Consider the following 22,943-nt stretch of genomic DNA (forward strand, 5'->3'; position numbering starts at 1 on the left):
ATATAAGGGTGTGTGTGTGTGTCTGTCTATTTATCAATCGATCTGATCTATCTCATTTCTTTATTTGCCCATCTGATCTAACTATGTCAGTGTATCTAGCTATGTATCTACGTACCTATTGATCTATCTCATCTGATTATTTGCCTATTTCAGGTACAGTAGAGTCTCACTTATCCAACATAAACGGGCCGGCAGAACGTTGGATAAGCGAATATGTCGGATAATAAGGATGGATTAAGGAAAAGCCTATTAAACATCAAATTAGAATCATAGAATCATAGAATAGTAGAGTTGGAAGAGACCTCATGGGCCATCCAGTCCAACCCCCTCCCAAGAAGCAGGAAATTAGGTTATGATTATACAAATTAAGCACCAAAACGTCATGTTATAAAACAAATTTGACAGAAAAAAGTACAGTAGAGTCTCACTTATCCAACACTCGCTTATCCAACATTCTTGATTATCCAACTCATTTTTGGAGTGAATGTTTTCAATGTATCGTGATATTTTGGTGCTAAATTCATAAATACAGTAATTACTACATAGCATTACTGCGTATTGAACTACTTTTTCTGCCAAATTTGTTGTCTAACATGAAGTTTTGGTGCTTCATTTGTAAAATCATAACCCAATTTGATGTTTAATAGGCTTTTCCTTAATGCCTCCTTATTATCCAACATATTCGCTTATCCAACATTCTGCCTGCCCGTTTATGTTGGATAAGTGAGACTCTACTGTAGTTCATTACACATTAATGCTATGTAGTAATTACTGTATTTACGAATTTAGCACCAAAATATCATGATGTATTGAAAACATTGATTACAAAAATGTGTTGGATAATCCAGAACGTTGGATAAGCGAGTGTTGGATAAGTGAGACTCTACTGTATCTATAATCTATCTAAGCTCTCTGTCTGTCTCTCTGATTATTTGCCTATCTACCGATCTATCTATCTATCTATCTATCTATCTATCTATCTATCTACCTACCGATTTATCTATCTATCCAATCTCTTTCTATCTAATTATTTGCCTATCTGTCTAACACTGTGGTTCCTAAACTTATTTGGCCTACTGCCCCCTTTCCAGAAAAAAACATTACTCAACGCCCCCTGGAAATTAATTTTTTAATAAATTTAATAGCAATTAAACAGAAAGATATATGTATTAATGCATATGGCAAATGCACCTGTGGCCATCACCGCCCCCCTGGATCACTGCAGCGGCCACCAGGGGGCGGTAGTGCCCACTTTGGGAATCACTGATATATACAGTACTAGCTGTACCCGGCCACGCGTTGCTGTGGCGAAGTATGGTGGTATGGGAAATAAAGTATTGAGGAATTGGTGGTAGTTAAGGTAAAGGGTCCCCTGGGCTGAGTGGGTTGCTAGGAGACCAAGTGAGCGGAGCTTAGCCTTCTAACTGGCAGCAATTGGATAAAAACAATTATTCATCTCCCTCTAATTAGGACTTTATTTTTCTTTTCTTTTTGTTGTATCAACCTAGAGCAGGGGTCCCCAAACTAAGGCCCGGGGGCCGGATGCGGCCCATCAAAGCCATTTATCCGGCCCCCACAGCACAAGGGCAGAAGGGGGTTGGGCTAAATGACCCAAGGGGTCTCTTCTTCTCTTACAACCATTATTATTATTATATTATTATGACAGCAAACAAGATAGATATGCTGGATTTCGTTTCACAAAACCACAAGTTGAACACTTCCCAAGTGTCTAGGACTGTGTGATGTATTTTCGGATGATGTGTGCAGATCCCAGCAGGGTGGCCTTTTGCAGTTGGCAGATCGTAATTTTGTCAATGTCTATTGTTTCCAAATGCCGGCTGAGATCTTTTGGCATGGCATCCAGTATGCCGATCACCACCGGGACCACCTGTACTGGTTTCTGCCAGAGTCTTTGCAGTTCAATCTTGAGGTCCTGATAGCGGCTGAGTTTTTCCTGTTGTTTTTCATCAATGCGACTGTCACCTGGGATGGCAACATCAATGATCCAAACCTTTTTCTTTTTCACAACTGTGATGTCTGGTGTGTTGTGTTCCAGAACTTTGTCAGTCACATTATTATTATTATTATTATTATTATTATTATTATTATTATTATTATTATTATTAACATTGATTCTGGGTGCCATCTGTCAGGGGTGCTTTGTTTGTGCTTTCGGTGCACAAAGGCAGAGGGGGATTGGACTCAATGGCCCAAAGGGTCTTTTCCAACCCTCTTTTTTATTATTATTATTGTTATTATTATTATTATTATTATTTATTAATTATTATTGCTCGGTGGCCAACTATAGTTCGGCCCTCCAACGGTCCGAAGGATCATGAACTGGCCCCCTGTTTAAAAAGTTTGGGGACCCCTGACCTAGAGGCATGGATGAGGGGTTGTGATGTCAATTTTCGAGGTTGTGGGGTGTTTACTTTTGTTGTTTTGTCCGCTGCCGTGATGTCATCACTCTTTTAAATATATAGATGTATATTTATATTTTATATATTTATATATTTTTGGAGCCCCGGTGGTGAAGTGTGTTAAAGCACTGTGCTGCTGAACTTGCAGACCGAAAGGTCCCAGGTTCAAACCCCGGGAGCGGCGTGAGCACCCACTGTTAGCTCCAGCTCCTGCCAACCTAGCAGTTCGAAAACAAGCCAATGTGAGTAGATCAATAGGTACTGCTCCGGAGGGAAGGTAATGGCGTTCCATGCAGTCATGCCGGCCACATGACCTTGGAGATGTCTATGGACAACGCCGGCTCTTGGGCTTAGGAATGGAGATGAGCACCAACCCACAGAGTCGGGCACGACTGGACTTAATGTCAGGGGAAATCTTTACCTTTTATATGTGTGTATTTATATCCAGCCATTTTTTCATGGATTGCACATGTCTAATATAGAGTAGAGTTCCGGTTAAACGACTTCCAGTTAACCAACACTCCGTATTATCCGTATTATTACCTTGCTATCTACCTAGCAACGCGCACGGGCGCTTCCTTCAACTTGCTTGTAGGATAATAGGGCCTCCCTATTATCCGTCAGATCTGGTTATTCGACATTCGGCCCGTCCGTTTATGTCGAATAACCGGAACTTTACTGTACAGTAGAGTCTCACTTATCCAAGCCTCGCTTATCCAAACCTCTGGATTATCCAAGCCATTTTTTTAGTCAATGGTTTCAATATATCGTGATACTTTGGTGCTAAATTCGTAAATACAGTAATTACTACATAGCATTACTGCGTATTGAACTACTTTTTCTGTCCAATTTGTCGTATAAGATGATGTTTTGGTGCTTCATTTGTAAAATCATAACCTAATTTGATGTTTAATAGGCTTTTCCTTCATCCCTCCTTATTATCCAAGATATTCACTTATCCAAGCTTCTGCCGGCCCATTTAGCTTGGATAAGTGAGACTCTACTGTATTTATATATTCTTTATGTGAGCACTAGAGGGTACTATTGCAGCATTTTTAAAGGAAAACTTCCCTTGCAGGAAGCAAAAGGCCAGTCTATCCATCTGTGGTGTTATTAGGTAGGCAAGCATCGTTTATATTCATTGCAACACACCTAACTACCGTATATACTCAAGTATAAGCCAACCCAAATATAACCCGAGGCACTTAATTTTATCACCAAAAAAACCAGGAAAACATTGACTCCAGTATAAGCCAAGATACCAATAAAATTACATTAATTGAGGCATCAGTAGTTTAAATGTTTTTGAATCTTTACATCAAACTGTAATTTAAGATATGAGTGTCCAACTCTGATTAAATCATTATTTTCCTCTTCTTCAATGTAAATGTGCTTATGTATCCTTTTAATAATAATTGAGTGAAATAATAATAATAATAATAAATGCAGTAAAATAATAAATGTAATAATAAATGGAGGAAAATAATAAATGTAATATTAATAATAAAATAGATTAAAATAAATGTAAAAGTAACAACAATAATAGAGTAGGGTTGTTGTATGTCTTTCGGGCTGTGTGGCCATGCTCCAGAAGTATTTTCTCCTGACGTTTCGCCCACATCTATGGCAGGCATCCTCAGAGGTTGTGAGGTATGGAATAAACTAGGTAAGGAAAGGAAAGAATACCTAGTTTATTCCATACCTCACCTAGTTTATTCCATACCTCACAACCTCTGAGGATGCCTGCCATAGATGTGGGCGAAACGTCAGGAGAGAATATTTCTGGAACGTGGCCACACAGCCCAAAAGACATACAACAACCCTGTGATCCTGGCCATGAAAGCCTTCGGCAACAATAATAGAGTAAAATAATAAATGTAACAATAATAATAATAATAATAATAATAATAGAATAAATAAAAATAATAATAAAAATAAGAATAAATAATAATAATAATTAAAAAAATGCCGTGCCAAAAGGTCTGCCAACTGCAAAAGGCCACCCTACTGGGATCTGTGCGCATCATCCGAAAATACATCATATAGTCCTAGACACTTGGGAAGTGTTCGACTTGTGATTTTGTGATACGAAATCCAGCATATCTATCTAGTTTGCTGTGTCATAATAAAATACTAATAGAGAAAAATAATAAATATCTCATATATACTTGAATATAAGCCAACCTGAATATAAGCCCACCAGGACTCTCACCCGAGTATAAGCCGAGGAGGTTTTTTTCAGTTCTAAAAAAGGGCTGAAAAAACTAGGCTTACACTCAAGTATATACAATAAATATAATACACCGCATTCGGTTCCATGAGACAAGTGTCAACAGGTGTCCGTAAATGTCCATCTGTTTCTTCTGACTCTCTACCTTTGGCTCCCTTTAGGCTTCAAGACCTGCGTCAGCCAAGGCGGAGGAAGTGGCTGCGGCAGCGAGGTCCCCGTGGTGGTGGACAAGCGCCTGAAAGTCCCGGACATCATCATCACGCCCCCCACCCCGGTCGTCAAAGGTCTCTCCAGGGACGCCCGCCGGACGTCTGAGGAACCTCAACCCTACTCTTGATCCAGATGTCCAACGGGATGCCTTTTCCTCGCCTCTCTCTAACTTTACACAAGACTTACTCACGGACCTACGTGTACGTTGCCACTGGGACCCAGGTTGAGAAACGCCTACGTGGAATGACAATCTCGATGCTGGAACGAGAATGGCGAGAAGATGCAGATCTTTGCATTGCTGTGGTGGTCTTTGTGGATTGTTGTCTTGTGACAACGTTTTCATACTATGAGCTTGTACTGAATTGTAGGCACGTTTTGGAAAGGATTGCTATGTAGTTGAAATAGGGATGTGGCAAGAACCCCATATAACTCAGGCATGGGCCAACTTGGGCCCTCCAGGTGTTTGGGACTCCAACTCCCACAATTCCTAACAGCCTACCGGCTGTTAGGAATTGTGGGAGTTGGAGTCCAAAACACCTGGAGGGCCGAAGTTGGAGGCGGCACATCCACCCTCTTCCCACCAAAGAAATGAGGTGGCCTGCAAGTCCCATTATCCCCAGCCGTTGTTGAGTGTGCACCTCAAAGCTTTGCCAGTGTTACTTTTGGAGGCTACATCTTCCATCATCCCCAGATAATTAAAAAAACAGTCGCCAGGGCTACTTTTTTGAGACTGCATATCCCATCTGTGGACTATGGGTTAGGAAGTGTAAAGAGTAGCCCAGAACTTTGCCAGAGCTGCTTTTTGTGAACTACATATCCCATCAACTGACAGTGGGTTAGGAAGTGTAAAGAGCAGCTCAGAGCTTTGCCAGAATTACTTTTTTTTGTGGACTACAGATCCCATGATCCTCTGACAATGATTTAGGAAATGTAAAGAACACCTCAGATCTTTACCAGAGTTACCTTTTAGGGGGGACTACAGATCCCATCATCCCCAGACAGTGATTTCGGAAGTGTAAAGAGCACCTCAAGAGTTTTGCCAGAGCTACTTTTTTGTGAACTATATACCCCATCAACTGACAATGGGCTACGAAGTGTAAAGAGCACCTCAGAACTTTGCCAGAATTACTGTTTTTGTGGACTACAGATCCCATCATCCTCAGACAGTGTGCCAGAGCTACTTTTTATGAACTACATATCCCATCAACTCCTGACAATGGATTAGGAAGAGTTAAGAGCCCCTCAGAGCTTTGCCAGAGTCACCTTTTTGGGGGACTACAGATCCCATCATCCTCAGACAGTGGTTTAGGAAGTGTGCCAGAGCTACTTTTTGTGAACTATATATCCCATCAACTCCTGACAATGGGTTAGGAAGTGTTAAGAGCACCTCAGAACTTTGCCAGAGTCACCTTTTTGGGGGACTACAGATCCCATCATCCTCAGACAGTGGTTTAGGAAGTGTGCCAGAGCTACTTTTTGTGAACTATATATCCCATCAACTCCTGACAATGGGTTAGGAAGTGTTAAGAGCCCCTCAGAACTTTGCCAGAGTCACCTTTTTGGGGGACTACAGATCCCATCATCCTCAGACAGTGGTTTAGGAAGTGCAACGAGCCCCTCAGAGCTTCGCCAGAGTGACTTTTGTGGGATGACAAATCCCATAATCCCCAGATAATGGGTTAGTAAGTGCAAAGAGCACCTCAGAGCTTTGCCAGGACTACTTTTGGGTGACCACAGCTCCCATCATCCCCAGTCAATGGTTCAGAAGGGATGCCTTCTTCGGTTTGTTGCTTTGTACTGGATTATATGTCAGTGTAGACACATATAATACAATTCAAAGCAGAGAACAATGTGTATTATCTGCTTTGATAACAATCTGGATTATATGGAAGGGTGGAAGGGGCCTGGGACTGTCTACCAAATTGGAAACCATTGCGGGTAGATATATATCTATATCCATTTCTATATCTAGATAGATATAGATACAGATATATACACACACATGTCCATACACAAAACAATTTAAAAGGAGACAGAATGGTATAGTTGAAAAGGGTTCTAGAGCTTCTCAATGCAACCAGCCACGTCAAGACAACAATGTGTGGTCGACAGAAATTGATTTATTTACTTCCTGACAAAAGGGCTGCATTATTATCCCGAGCACTGAATATTTCTCTTTGCAGAAATGCAATCCTACCTGCAACGAATGACAAAACAATTGTGTTATTATTACAACGGGACAACAAGTCTTATCATACGAACTGGGTGGAAACGAAGCAAATGTTGCATCGACTTTTGCTGGAATTGCTGCTATTCGCCCATTCGTTTCAGCTCAAAATCAGGGAATAAATATCTCAACTAGCCATAAAGATCCATTGACTCTGGAAACCTCAACATCTTCTCAGACTTAGCCGTGGACAAAATGTGCAACTTCTTATATTCTTTGTGTTGAAAATTATTGTATTATTGCTGCAGATGGAATGATTGGAATGAGCACCCGATTGCTGTATACTTTATCCATCACGATCAAGCCGAATGCGGTTTCCGATTTCACAATTTTTATATAATAACGCACTATCTTCAACCATTTATCTCCTATTATTTCTGCTAGATTTGTCCTCCCAAAAAGCCTGAAATTTTTTGAATATTTCATTCCAACCTTAGCACTGATTCTATCCGTTGCTGGACCGGCATGTTTTAATTGTCATTGGAAATAATGTTTTCCAGGTCTTGGGAATATTTATAAAGCATCATGGTTTGTTATGCATTTAAAATGTCCTGGTTTTTTTTGGGAGGGGATTTATTTTGTATTATATTGCATTTTATATTTTATTCCATATTTTATTTTTTTATTTTACTAGTCTGTGTAAGTGAACAACCCAGCAACACACACACATACATATTTTCACTTTTATTGTGTGTATAGAAAATTGTTATTTAATTTTATATTTTTATTTTATATTTCATATTATTTTATTTTATATTTTATATTATATTTTTATTTTATATTTCATATTTCATATTGTTACATTTCATATTATTTCATGTATTTTTATTTTATTTTTCATATTATTTCATATTATATTTTATTTTATATTTCATATTTTATATTTTTTATATTTCATATTATTTCATGTATTTTTATTTTATTTTTATTTTCATATTATATTTTTATTTTATTTAGAAGCAGGCTGCACACCCCTAGGTCCAATAAAGTGCAATATATCTTTAAAATATACTGTTACCCAATCAAAAATAAGTCTCCAAAGAATGAGCCAATCAGAAGGCGGGGCGGAAGACGCCAACCAATAGCCATTACCGGTAGGCGGGACTATAGTCCATGCGAGAAAAAGGTAAACAGTGGGCGGGGTCTTCACTGCTTTTCTCCCTCTCAACCAATGGCCGCTACGATTGCCTACAGTAGGCGGGAGATATGTAAATCACTGAGCTCATTGGATTAATAGTAGGTAGTGGGCGGTACTTTTGCTTCCTTCTCAGCCAATAGGAAACTGCAACCAGTCCGGTTAAAAAGGAGCCGCTGGGGTAGTGGGCGGGATTTGGTTTCTGTCCCCTACCAATAGCAGGCGCGCTGGGGGAAAATCCAGGCCTTTCATTGGATGTCGAAGTAGGCAATCACGTTTTTTCCAACCAATAGCAGTCGCCGCTTTCTCGGGCTTGGAATGAGCGCGGGAGAAAAGACGCCAACTCGCGGTGGGCGCGGATGGCTTGAGTTTCCCCAACCAATAGCAGGCGCTGCTGTTTCCCCGCGAAGTCTTTCATTGGGCGATGGGAATGATTGCTCGGCCTTCCGACCAATAGGAAGCGGGGTAGCCTTTGGAGGCCGAGTTGGTCGCGCGTTTTGCCATGGAGGCCTCGGAAGTGGAGTTCCTGGCCGAGCAAGAACCGGTCACCATCATCCCCAACTTCAGCCTCGACCGGATTTACCTCATTGGGGTGAGCGGGGCGGCGAGGAGGGCTGGGGCTGAGGGGAGAAAAGCTCAAGGGGGGCTTCGTTCGACGGAAGCATCCGAAAGGGGCGGCCTGCGAGGCCCATCATCCCCCAGACAGTGGGGAGTGCGCCTCGGAGCTTCGCCAGAGCTGCTTTGGGGGACTCTTATCATCCCTATACAGGGCTTTAGGAAGTGTAAAGAGTGTAAAGAGCCTCTCAGAGCTGCTCTGGGAAGACTGCAGCTCCCATTATCCCCAGGCAGTGATTTAGGAAGTGTAAAGAGCGCCCCAGAGCCTCTGTGGGGAGGCTGCAAGTCCCATCATTCCCAAACAGGGCTTTAGAAAGTGTAAAGGGCCCCTCAGAGCTGCTCTGGGGAGTCTGCAGGTCCCATCATCCCCAGACAGGGCTTTAGGAAGTGTAAAGAGACCCTCAGACCTGTTTTGGGGAGACTGCAGGTCCCCTTATGCTCAATGTTGGAGTCCCCCAAAAATGGGAACATTGACAGTTTTGCCATCTAGTGGCTGATTTACTCATTTAGGTAGAGGTAAAGGTTTCCCCTGATGTTAAGTCCAGTCATATCTGACTCTGGGGGTTGGTGCTCATCTTCATTTCTAAGCTAAAGAGCTGGCGTTGTCCGTAGACACCTCCAAGGTCATGTGGCCACTGGCATGACTGCATGGAGCACCGTTACCTTCCCGCTGAAGCGGTACATATTGATCTACTCACATTTGCATGTTTTCGAACTGCTAGGTTGGCAGGAGCTGGAGCTAACAGCGGGCGCTCAAGCCGCTCCCGGGATTTGAACCTGAGACCTTTCGGTCTGCAAGTTCAGCAGCTCAGCGCTTTAACGCACTTCGCCACCGGGGCTCCCATTGAATATATAATATATAATTAATATTATTAATAGTATTATTATTAGTATTATATTGTATTAGTATAAATAATAATATTATAATACTACTACTACTAATATTAGTATTGTATATTATTATATAGCTATATTGACACAGGAGACATGGTGGAATGGTGTCTTCCTGGCCCCCCTACTTCACTCTGGCCCCATAGTGGCAATTAGTCCTTGGGGGGGGGGGGCTCCCATCTGATGACATAGGAAATAATTTATTAAGTGTTCTATCTTGTAATTCATATCTTGAAGCCCTGGAAAACAGCCGCACATTCAAGGACTATGCCTGAACCAAGCCTAAAGTGACTTCTTCATGTTGTTTATCCTTTTGTAGGGAGACCTGGGTCCCTTCAATCCTGGGCTTCCTGTGCAAGTTCCTCTCTGGCTGGCTATCAACCTGAAACAGAGGCAGAAGTGCCGCTTGATACCTCCTGAGTGGATGGATGTGGGTAAGGAAGACCTTTTCTCCTGTCTTGGGGTGTGTCTATACCAGGCATGGGCAAACTTCAGCCCTCCAGGTGTTTTGAACTTCCAACTCCCTCAATTCCTAACAGTGTGATTTTTTTTTTCGTGTCAGGAGCAACCGGAGTTGCTTCTGGAGTGAGAGAATTGGCCGTCTGCAAGGACGTTGCCCAGGGGACGCCCGGATGTTTTGATGTTTTATCATCCTTGTGGGAGGCTTCTCTCATGTCCCCGCATGGAGCTGGAGCTGATAGAGGGAGCTCATCCGCACTCTCCCCGGGTGGGATTCGAACCTGGCAGCCTTCAGGTCAGCAACCCAACCTTCAAGTTACGAGGCTTTTATCCCCTTGGCCACCGGGGGCTCAACAGTGTGATGAGTCAATGATATATGGATTGAATGAAATTGCATGAAAGATGTATGGTTGGGTCCTATAGAGGCTAGAGATGCCATCCTAAGATTGAGGCCTGGGAAACTACAAAAAGAAGCCCCAGAGGGTTTTTAATAATTTATCCCGTATTTATTACGATTTTTCCATTTATGTGTTTTAAATGCAATTTTTTATCCTGTATTTTTTATTTAATTGATAATATTGTATTACTGTTTTATCTTTTTATAGTGTGATTTGTATTATGTTGCCTATGTTTTGTCCTATGTTGTTTGGGCCTCTGCCCCATGAAAGCCGCCCCGAGTCCCCACGGGGAGATAGTGGCGGGGTATAAATTATTATTATTATTATTATTATTATTATTATTATTATTATTATTATTATTATTATTATCTATAATTAAAAGTTGCTGAACTGCTGACATTGATGACCAGAGATAAAATATTAACTCTTAGTGCCGTTCTGCTTACATGATTCATCCTGAAGCAGCATCTTTGTAAATGACTTTTTTCTTTTTTTCAAAATTGCTTTCCAGAAAAGCTGGAGCAAATCCGAGAGCAAGAGCGTAATGAAGCTACTTTTACCCCAATGCCTAGTCCTTACTACATGGAATTCACCAAATTGCTATTGAACTAGTAAGTAGGTTTTTGCAAAATTATTCTTATTGAAAAGATTTAGACTGGAAAAACGTTTGCACTCTTTGTGCACAAAATTTGTCAGATTTGAATTCGAGGAAACATGAGAGAGGATGTGCATGCAATTAATTTAGAGCGGCCATGCTTAGATTATGGTTAGAGATATATTTTGGGCGACAGCTCCAAGATCCTAATATTCGGGAGACCAAAGTCAGAACCACAGATCTGGAGTATTTGCCTGATGTATTTACAGTAGAGTCTCACTTATCCAACACTCGCTTATCCAACGTTCTGGATTATCTAACACATTTTTATAGTCAATGTTTCCAATACATCGTGATATTTTGGTGCTAAATTCGTAAATACAGTAATTACAACATAGCATTACTGCATATTGAACTACTTTTTCTGTCAAATTTATTGTATTAATTTAATTTATTGCTTAATTTGTAAAGACATAACCTAATTTGATGTTTAATACGCTGTTTCTTAATGCCTCCTTATTATCCTTATTATCCTTATTATCCAATATATTCGCTTATCCAACATTCTGCTGGCCCGTTTATGTTGGATGAGACTCTACTGTATATTTTAGCATGCATTGATAGTGCTTGAATCCCCCCCCCCCCCAAATTTCATTTCATTTTCAGCAGTATTGTATTGTTTTTATCATGTTGGAAACATGAGTCCTCTGAGGAGATAGGGCAGTATATAAATAAAGTTTTATTATTTTATTATTATTTTTATTATATAAAATCAGATGTATGGATTGATAAATAATGGGCCACATAAAGCATGTTGAAGCAATTCAGTTTGTTCGGTGGGGGGCATCCATTACTGAAGCTAAGCAATATAGGCCAAGCTTTTGTATATTGTTTATATAGTGACCATTTTATGGCCTGAGTTGATACATTTCTTTTTCATTAGTGCCGCGGACAATATTCCAAAGGCAGATGAGATCCGGACGCTGGTTAAGGATACGTGGGACACTCGAATAGCAAAGCTCCGGTTGTCTGCAGATAGCTTTGTCAGGCAGCAGGAAGCTCATGCCAGGGTAAGAGAAATCTGATATGATCTGATGAGTTATAGATGACCAGTTAAAGCTGTGTGTGTTGTCCAAATCTGATAGTAAAAGAGACAGTGACTCTCATTAGACGATTGATCCCTGTAGCCAAGAATGGAAGTAACAGGTTTCAGATGTTTACTTTTTGATTTCATTTCTTCTTCTACTTACTGTTGAGAGCATAATTAAGTCTCACATGCTGTGAATTGACAGTTCACTATGTTCTTCTGAAATGATTTGCAGTAGTTTTGAAAAAATAGGTGCCTCTTATTTTTTCATTAGCCTCAACTTCACAGACTTACTTACCAGTCAAGATGAAATCAACTAAAATCCATTGCTTTGGACAGAGAACGAGACTGATGCACAAATAGAAAGGACATTGAAACACTGACCAATTGTGTGATATCTAATTTATAAGCACTTTATTAATATAATATAAAATCAGGATATTGCATTAATGATACTATAAGATCCTCTAATTTTATATTACAGTAGTATTGATGTTTGCAGCATCCAAATTTGAGTAATGTCAAATTATAGAAAAATGCAAAACACGTCTTAGAAGGAAGACTGGTTTTGAATTCTGATACATTAACAGTTTTAGATTTTGAGATTAGAAATCTCATCCCTAAAGGGTTGCATGAGATATTCAGCAAGTATCCTAGCTGTGTTGTTGTTTTGGTGCGGATTATTCAAGTGAAAGCGAGCAAAAATAGTCAACTGAAAACTATTAGGACAGGGCCAGGTTTTGCTTTTCAAGGCACTAGGAACAGTCTCTCTGAGCTTAGTGCCATTCAGAAGTGTTGGATTGTAATTGGGCAAAGCTGGGTGAGTTTATTTTTTATGGCTGATGTTCTGTGACAGGTGTCAGTCAATAAAAGTCATCATGATTCTCCATCTGACCTTCTAAATTCTAAATGGAGTATATTTCGTGACCGTTTGAAAACCTATGCAGGACAGTTTTGCACAACGTGATTTATCAAAGATATTTTGTGCTCAGCAATGCGAAAGGTCAATATAACCCCAGGTGTTGTTATCATTTTGTAACATCTGTTCCTTGTTCTTTTGTAAGCTGGATAATCTGACTCTGATGGAGATCAACACCACGGGCCCTTTCCTCACACAAGCTTTAGATCACATGTACAAGCTCCGCACAAACCTTCAGCCTGGAGGGAGTGCCCAGTCTCAGGACTTTTGACTGCAGAAATCTTCTGTGCGCTGTCTTTCTGATATTCTCTTACTGAGAAATCTTTCCTGCGGATGAATTACATGTATGCTATTATATACTTTTGGTTGTCTTACAAAATTACCTGAAAGCAAAAATGACTTTGTCTCAAATTTTGAATCAGTATTTGATAGTGTGTTGTCGAAGGCTTTCATGGCCAGAATCACAGGGTTGCTATGAGTTTTCCGGGCTGTCTGGTCATGTTCCAGAAGCATTCTCTCCGGATGTTTCACCCACATCTATGGCAGGCATCCTCTGAGGTTGTGAGGTTTGTTGGTAACTAGGCAAGTCGGGTTTATATATTCTTTCTCCCAGGTTGGGAGAAAGAACTCTTGTCTGTTTGTCCTGATATGGTCAAAAGTGACTAATCAATAAAGAATTGTTGTTGTTGTTGACTCTTGTCTGTTGGAGGGAAGTGTGAATGTTGCACGTAATCACCTTGATTAGTATTGAATAGTCTTGCAACTTCAAAGCCTGCCTGCTTCCTGCCTGGGGGAATCCTATCTGGTACTACGGCACTGCAAACTTAATTTGGCAAGATTAGTTTGCAGTGTCGTCGTACCAGGTAGGATTCTTGCAAAATTGGTTTGCGGTGTCATAGTGCAGTGCAAAAAAAATGTTTTCGGTGTTGTAGTACCAGATAGGATTCCCCCCCAGGCAGGAAGCAGCCAGGCTTCGAAGCTGCAAGGCCATTCAACACTAATCAAGTTGGCCAATAATAATAATAATAATAATAATAACAACAACAACAACTTTATTTTTATACTCCGCCCCATCTCCCCGGAGGGACTCGGAGAGGCAATTGCAACATTCACACTTGCCTTAGGCAGACAAGTTCTTTCTCCCATCCCAAATGTTATTCCACAGATATATAAACTCCACTCGCCCAGTTTCCAACAGATCTCACAACCTCTGAGGATGCTTGCTTTAGATGTGGGCGAAACGTCAGGAGAGGATGCTTCTAGGACATGGCCATACAGGCCGGAAAACTCACAGCAACCCAGCATTTGGTAGTATTTGTGAGCAAAGTAGTCCAGTGCTCAGTCTGCAGCATGGTACCTGCAGGGTTCCTTGGAATTGGTTCAGTTAAAGGAGCATGTGAATGTCCTCAGCAAACTGATGTTCTGGCGCAGCAGTGCTCCAGGTACCTGCCTCCGCCGCTGTCACTTCAAGACAAATTGGCTGGAGTTCTTCATGGTCTTCTGTGTTGGATTGTTTAATTCTTTTGTCATAAACCAGAAGGAGGAAACAAATTGGTCTTCCCTCTGATGGCTCCAGTTCCTCAGTGGGCCCTTATCTTCTGAAGCCTCCAAGAAGGAATGACAGAGCGAGTCTATTTTAAACCCTTGGCTGCACAGCACTGCTGTGGGCCTGTCTCAAAGTGATACGTTACTGCTAAGCCATCTTTCAAGGAGGGCACACTGCTTCGACCTACTTTAGCCTGAGTGTTAGCTGTTCTTAAGTGTATTTTTTTGTATTTTCATGTCAGCAACACTTTTAATGCACTGCTTTATGCATATGTGTGTTGGCTAAGAGAGAGGAGGAAACAGATCTACACAAACAAGGAACTATCACTCAATTTGGTTTCCCATATCTGCGTTTTATCCATCTTGAAGATTGTCTTGGCTGTGCTTAAGCCCCCTGCTTATTTCAGCTGGATCTCATTTTAATTGTATAGTTATTCATTGGCTGGCAGTGCTCAGTCTATCACTCATATGTGAGTGTTGTTAGTGGTCTGGATTATGATTTATGGAAGGCAATATATTAGACATGTGCTGCTTAAATACTGCTGCATTGGCAAGTGAAAATGAGACCGTAATGAAGAGCTGCCTTGTGTTGTTGAAGGCTTTCACGTCCGAAATCACTGGGTTGCTGTGAGTTTACCGGGCTGTATGGCCATGTTCTAGAAGCATTCTCTCCTGACGTTTCGCCCACATCTATGGCAGGCATCTTCAGAGGTTGAGGTCTGTTGGAAACAAGGCAAGTGGGGTTTATATATCTGTGGAATAATGTCTAAGGTGGGAAAAAGAACTTGTCTGTTTGAGTCAAGTGTGAATGATGCAATTGGCCACTTTGATTTGCATTGAATGGCCTTATGGCTTCAAAGCCTGGCTGCCTCCTGCCTGGGGAAATCCTATCTGGTACTATGACACTGAAAACTAATTTTTCAGTGTATTACGGCACCGCAAACTAATTTTGCAAGAATCCTATCTGGTACTACGACACTGCAAACTAACCTTGCAAAATTAATTTGCAGTGTCGTAGTATAGGGCTTTCTGGCTGCTTCCTGCCTGGGGGAATCCCTGGACTTTCCACAGATATATAAATCCCACTTGCCTAGTTTCCAATATACCTCACAACCTCCGAGGATGCCTGCTACAGATGTGGGCAAAACATCAGGAGAGAATGCTTCTGGAACACAGCCATACAGCCCGGAAAACTCACAGCAACCAAGAGGTGCCTTGCTTAAAGTTTTAAGTGAATTCCACCTGCTGGATATTGCTGATTGAAAAAAGGGGCTCTTTAAAAAATGTAGCTTTCCAAGTATTTTGATATTTTTAACTGAAATTTGTCAAAATGTAAATAAAACAATAGATGTTCAGAATGCAAAAAAGTTGTATTACAACTTCTGTTTGATTCTTTCGTGGCCCTTTCCACTCCCTTTGTTAGTGCTTTCCTCCATGTTGGTGTAATAACCCAGCCTTACTTGAGAGTTACCTTTTTAGTGTTGAAGATGGAACTAGATCTTGCTTAGAGTGAACTTGCTTACAGTTATACTTATCCATGCACATACACTTGGTTTCTGATAGTTTATCCCAGGCATGGGCAAACTTTGGGCCCTCCAGGTGTTTTGGATTCCAACTCCCACCATTCCTAACAGCCTCAGGCCCTTTCCTTTTCCACATCAGCCGCTTAAATGAGATTAAAAAGATTAAAAGATGGGCTTAAAGCCTGCCTTAAAAAGTGTGGCATAGACACTGAGAGAGAACTGAGAAGCCCTGGCCCTTGAGCGCTCTAACTGGAAGTCAGCTGTGATCAGTAGTGCTGTGGAATTCAAAGAGGCATGAATGGAGGGTGAAGGGAGAGATGTACCAAGAGGAAGAAGGCACCTCGAGCCAACCCTGACCGGAACCACCTGGAAACTGTGGAATAACATGCGGGTCAAGAACAGGCCTCTAAAGTCACCTATGCATCCACTGCATTTGGAAGGCCATCATACTCGGACAACGAAGGATCTCCTAAGTAAGTAAATACAACTGTTGTAGCTTCTGTTCCCCACTGGGACCGGGAAAACAATCCTTTTGTCATGATTTAGGAACATTTTATTTTTTGGATGTTGTCAGAAATTACAACAATATATTCATAAATACCTAATTACTACATTCAACAAATAATATATTACATTACATTTAATTCAAACAAGTACACTTAAAACAGGTTTTTTTGTCTCACAGCGTCTAAACTGCCCCAGCAGGCCTTGATCCTCCTGCTTCTCTCCCCTCATGCTCTGTGCTTAGTTGCTCGAGAAAGTCTTGTGTATTGTAACAACCGATCGGCATGGACCTGGGGCAAGGGATGAGCAAACAGGGTTGAGTTCAGGATGTAAGCAGTGGGTTGAGGCAGTCTGGGCATGGGGTGGGGCAGAAAGAATTGACTCTTTTATCTACTGAGGCTAGGAGAAAAGGAGAGAACACTTGCAAGATGAGTTGCACAAAAGGTGGGATGACTAGCATACCCGTAACCTTTTTGCATCGTACAAGGGAGTGTGTTTTAAGCAGCATGGATTGGAAGCTGCAGCTTGTGTGCAGCTGGATTGGAATCCAACCACTGTCTGGAGCCTGACTGGAATCCAAACAACTCTGCCTTAGTGCATTCATTCTTTATTCTTGCAGATAAGATGCATACAGAAATCAAGTCCGTTGGCTCTCATGTGTGTCCTTAAAAACAACACATGATGGATTTTGCTCAGGCGTAAGCAATGCGATGCAAATGTTTTTCCAAAGTTGACTTAGTTGAGAGAGAAACTAGTGCAATTGTGTTTTAGAAATGGGCATTGGGCAAACTTGGGCATTCCCTCCAGGTGTTTTGGACAGCAGTTCCCACCATTCCTAACAGCAGGTGTGAAAGCTTGGAATGCTATTGGATATTTGGAGAAAACAAGGAATCGCAGGAAGTGATACCTTTCTCCCTTTGATGCTTTGCTTTCTGCATTATTAAACCACATTAGAGGGCCTTGGTTGGCTTGTCAAAGGAATTGCCCAAGGTGCTGGATCAGGTTTGGGTTGTTAAAGGAGTTGTCCAAGGGGCTGGACCACGTTTGGTTTGCTAAAGGAGCTGTCAATGGTTCTGGACCATGGTTAGTTTGCTAAAGGAGCTGTCCAAGGTGCTGGACCATGTTTGGTTTGTTATAGGAGCTGTCCAAGGCGCTGAACCAGTCTGGTTTGTTATAGGAGCTGTCCAAGGCGCTGAACCAGTCTGGTTTGTTATAGGAGCTGTCCATGGTTCTGGACCATGGTTGGTTTGTTAAAGGAGCTGTCCATGGTTCTGGACCATGGTTGGCTTGTTAAAGGAGCTGTCCAAAGGTGCTGGATCATGTTTGGTTTGTTAAAAGAGCTGTCCAAGGGGCTGAACCATGGTTGGGTTGCTAAAGGAGCTGTCCAAGGTTATGAATCATGTTTTTGGGGTGTTAAAAGAGCTGTCCAGGGTGCTGAACCATGGGCGGTTTGTTAAAGGAGCTGTCCAGGGTGCTGAACCATTCCTAGCCACCTCAGGCCCCTTCCTTTTCCAGCTTAAGCGGCTGAGGGGAAAAAGGAAAGGGCCTGAGGCGGTTAGGAATGGTGGGATTTGAAGTCCAAAACACCTGGAAAGAGGGCCCAAGTTTGCCCATGAGTACAAAGCCTTCCCTCTTCCTATGCCCTTCTCTTTCCCCTTTCCCTCCCATTCATTCCCTCATTGGCAGAAACTATGTCTCATGCTGACTCGAAAGGTGCTGCTGCTATTGCAACCTTTGTTTACATCAATCAGCCAAACTGTGCCACAATCTATCCCAAGCAGGGATGCGAATGTCAAGTGTGGTTTGATTAGAAATAAATTAAGTTTGGTTCAAAATAAAAGAACTCTTCGTGCTATGCCATCTCTGTTTTGTTATCACTTGGCAAAAAAAGGCCTAAAGCAATGGGTGTATTTGACATCACATATCGCCTTACTTGGTTCGCGTCTGTAAATGTTATTTTCTGTTCGGAAATGGAATCTGAGTTACAGGAAGCACCGAGGCTACTTGTAACCCGGGTTCTGCTATGGTCCCATGTTTGAATGCTTTTCAGCTATGAAGTAGGTTTACAGCAAGGCTTAATTTTGATTTTTGGTGTATTTCCTACAACAGTGAAAGGGCAGTAATGAGTTATTTTTTCTCTCCGAGAAAGGCAAATTTATGTTGATGCTCAGTCGTTTAGATGGGAAAGTATAACATGAATTACTCTCCCTGTTTCCTACTCTTCTTTCTTATGCCCCATTAGAGCCGATTGTCTCAATACATCAGGGATGGATGTTCAGAATACTATTAGAGGAACTGGCAGGTTTAGTTCTGTGATGGATCACTTGTGAAAGTGGGGAAAATGCTGCAGCTAGGCAAAAATCTCTCTAACACAAGCCCATACATTTGCAATTCTGTTTTTCCTACTTGTTATGCTAGATATCCTTTCTTTTGGAGGGTGGCCAGGGCTTTGGTATTCATGCGAGTTGCATAGAAAAGAGGGATTATGGCAGGTATAACTTTGTCACATGGAGTAAAGAAGCTGCACTAGCCGAGTCTGCTTCTAAGCGTCTCTTAAAGGTAGTCATATAATAGCCTTGCAAGAACATACATATGTGCCTCTCATTGTCAAGTGTTCAAGAAAAGAAAAATCTTAATGGCAACAGCAAACGGACAACAAAATTGCCAAAAAAATTGAGTGAATTTTTGATTGTAAATACTGGGGTTATAAATATTCTCCTGTCCAAAATATTGTGCTTTTGCTACAAACTGTAAGAATTAGTTGGTGCGGTGGAATATTTAAGGCAAAGGGGGAAAAGAGGCCTGGTTCTCACTTTATGAATTATTTGTTGTCCCTTTATCAAACATGAAAGGTGTGTGCATTTGGGATTTGTGCTTGTCCCTTTTGAAAACACTCATTCCGTGATTACTGGAAAGGGATAGAGACTAAATCTGCGCACTCCCTACTTTTATGCTTCATAAAAGATTTGTAGCATATGTGAGAATAAAGCCAAATGTTAAGCAGCCCTATAAGACATGTTTAAAAACCAAGGCTTTGACTTTATTTCAACATATGATTGCAAACAAGGTATTTTCAAGTCAAGCCTTGCATGTCTGTCTCATCCCTAGTGAAATGATGCCATGTTAAATTAATAGTGGCAATTGGTTGATTATTGGGTGTGCGGGGGGGGGGGGGGGGGTAAAATTGCTTGTTACGAAATTTGTATTCAGTGTGTTATCTAAAGCTTTCATGGCCGGAATCACTGGGTTGCTGTGAGTTTTCCAGGCTGTAATTATTGTTCATATCATTATTATTAGACATACCCTCCCAATAGTTAACAGATGAATAAAAACAATGATGATGATAGTTCATTTATGAAGTGTTGGAGGATATGTCCAATAATAATAATAAATAATAATAATAAATTATTTTAATATGACACAGCAAATCCAGCATATCTATCTTGTTTGCTGTGTCATATTAAAATAATAAAAATTTATATTATTTAAAATTTAAAATGTAATTTATATGTGTTGTTGAAGGCTTACACTCACTGCGTTGCTGTGAGTTTTGGGGCTGCCTGGCCATGTTCCAGAAGCATTCTCTCCTGACGTTTCACCCACATCTATGGCAGGCATCGTCACTGAGCCCCTGGTGGTGCAATGGGCTAAACCCTTTGTGCCAGCTGAACTGTTGACCGAACGTTTGACGGTTTGAATCTGGGGCGGGGTGGTGATGAGCTCCCGTCTGTCAGCTCCAGCTTCCCATTGCGGGGACGTGAGAGAAGCCTCCCACCGGATGGTAAAACATCAAACATCTGTTAGGGATTGTGGGAGTTGACGTCCCAAACACCTGGAGGGCCTTTGCATAAGCTTTTTGGTGTTTCTGAACTGATCTTAAGAGGCCTGACAGGGTTGATGTTCCTAATGTTGTGATTTTGGACCTCATCACACTAGAGACTGGATCCACTTCATATCCACTTTAAGAAGCGGCTTTTAAAGAGCTCTGCCAGACAAGTCCTGGGCCTCACCAAACTACAATCCCCAGAATTCTGCAGGAGGAAGGAACCGGATTTAAAGTGGATCCATGCTCCGCTGTGATGGGGCAGTTTAGGTGGTTGGCAGAATGAAGAAGCACTATGTATTGTCTACATGGTGTTCCTAAACCTTATTGGGATCTTGCTCTTTCAGTAGCAGCAGGCGATATGACATTCAGGATACGAAATTGCAAAAATAGGGTTTGAGACAGGAGAGGAGAAGGAAAGGGAAAGAAGCACAAGGAAGAGGAACCTATGTTTTGTTTCGTGGTTTTGCACGAAACCAATTGACTGTCTCCTATCAGTAAGTGGTGCTACACATTGCAAAATACCTAGAAGTTGAGCGCATGTGCCCCAGTGGAAAGCTTTTCCTTTAAAATCCTCTCTCTTTTTTTTTTTTAAAAAGAAAACACTTCAATAATATTTTTCCATGTCCTGACCAGCAGCAGTACAAACACTAAAAGCAAGCTATCGTGCCTTGCCAAAAAAGGAAAAGCAGAAACATATTGAAAATGGCAAGCTTTTTTTATAACAATAATTAAAGTAATAAAAACAATACAAAACATTTTTTAAATATATACACAGTACAAGGCTCTTGAAGCACCTTTTTTTTTTCAACTCTTTTTTAATTGCAAAATCTTTGTACGAAAATTTCCACCCACTGGGGTACATGTGTATGGTCTGTACGTATATATCGTCCCTGTTCTGTACATCCTCCTCCCCTCCCCGGTAATAAAAAGGTACCTTCCGTTTGTTTATTCACTTTTTTATTTTTGTGTGAAGTGCATTTCCAGCCAAAAGCTGATCGATGCATGGGGAAGTCAACGTTTTGGAAGCAAGCGGGCGGCATTGTCTTCTGCTACTGCTAGTAAATCTGCAATTTGTATATCCAAAAATTATCAAGTTCATCCTAACAGAAACATGTGTATGTACCTGGTGTCCTCTTGGATTGATAACAGTATATTGCAGGAAAAGGGATAGATCCCAAAGGACAACAGTGGAACTAATATGGCAACGAAAAGGAAAAATAATTCATTCCAGCCCCTCCGTTGAGAGGGGGATGTTAGTGTCATTTGGATTCAAAACAAAAGGCAGGAGAGGAAAGAAACAGAAGGAAAACAACCTTTTAAATGTGTAACCAAAACTACATCTCTTCTAAATTGGGTTTATTATTTGCAGATTGTTTAAAAAAGATTGATTCGGTTGCAGATGGGTTTGGGGTTTTTTTTTTCTTTCTTTCCCCTGGATCCCACACACAATCCTTTTGCTCCATGCATGGCACATTCTCTTTCATTTTATTTTATTTAAACTTCAAACAACCTCCCAGTGAAAAATATTAAATATTCCTGGTAATAAAATAGATTATTATTATTATTATTTCTATACTATACGTTCGGCCTAGTGCAAGGGAGTGTCACCTGGGATACCCCTTGAAATAGCTTCTAGACCACTGCATTGCAGGTAACGCAAGGCACTTTCGCAAGTGGTCTAGTTCAGCCTGGAGTCGTTCCCTTTCAGAGACAATCTTCTGCTTCTGGTTCCTTAGTTCCTGCAAAAGAAGAGACGCGTCAGGACAGCGTCAACTTAACGTGGACACAAACACGTTTCGGTATTTGAGGACCCAGGCCAGTCTGGGGAGAGAAAGTAAGGCAACCATTGTAACTGAGTTGCTGTGAGTCTTTTGAGCGGTATGGCCATGTTCCAGAAGCTTTCTCTCCTGAGGTTTCACCCACATCTGTGGCAGGCATCCTCACAACCTCTGAGGATGCCTGCCAAGATGTGGGCAAAATGTCAGGAGAGAAAGCTTCTGGAACATGGCCATACCGCCTGAAAGACTCACAGTAACCCAGTGATTCCGGCCAGGGCCGTAGCCAGAAAAAAATTTCGGGAGGGGTTTTGAAAATTTGGAGGGGGGGGGGTGTTGAACCCTAGCACACACCTCTCCCCGCTACAAACCTGTCAATATCTGCTTGAAATAGTGCCTGGAGGGACTCTTAATGTTTTGTGTCTCATAGACTTAGCATGGGGATTTGGTTAACCAGTTAAAATTCATGAGTAAACCAGGTTTTTTTTATAACCTGAAAAATTTCGGGGGGGGGGGGGGGGTTGAACCCCTAAAACCGCTCCCTCGCTACAGGCCTGATTCCGGCCATGAAAACCTTCAAGAAT

The 22,943-nt window shown here is 41.5% G+C and overlaps 2 protein-coding genes across 3 annotated transcripts in view; one reads left to right on the top strand and one right to left on the bottom strand.

Moving 5' to 3' along the window:
- The first annotated feature begins 8,667 nt into the window (after positions 1–8,667).
- gins2 (GINS complex subunit 2) lies at positions 8,668–16,098 on the top strand. Its single transcript, XM_003227121.4, has 5 exons — positions 8,668–8,814; positions 10,048–10,162; positions 11,097–11,196; positions 12,124–12,250; positions 13,332–16,098. Exons 1-5 carry the CDS (start codon positions 8,725–8,727, stop codon positions 13,455–13,457), a joined length of 558 nt encoding a protein of 185 aa, XP_003227169.1. The 5' UTR covers positions 8,668–8,724; the 3' UTR covers positions 13,458–16,098.
- A 686-nt stretch (positions 16,099–16,784) lies between these two features.
- The window catches only part of gse1 (Gse1 coiled-coil protein), a 417,176-nt gene continuing 411,017 nt past the window's right edge, over positions 16,785–22,943 (bottom strand). For both annotated transcript variants that reach the window (XM_003227120.4, XM_008120256.3), the window contains exon 17: positions 16,785–22,323. In XM_003227120.4, coding sequence (XP_003227168.3) covers positions 22,189–22,323 — 135 coding nt within the window. In that variant the 3' untranslated portion in view covers positions 16,785–22,188. The remainder of the gene's footprint in view (positions 22,324–22,943) is intronic.

This window comes from Anolis carolinensis, unplaced genomic scaffold (assembly GCF_035594765.1).
Source record: "Anolis carolinensis isolate JA03-04 unplaced genomic scaffold, rAnoCar3.1.pri scaffold_9, whole genome shotgun sequence".
NCBI lineage: Eukaryota > Metazoa > Chordata > Lepidosauria > Squamata > Dactyloidae > Anolis > Anolis carolinensis.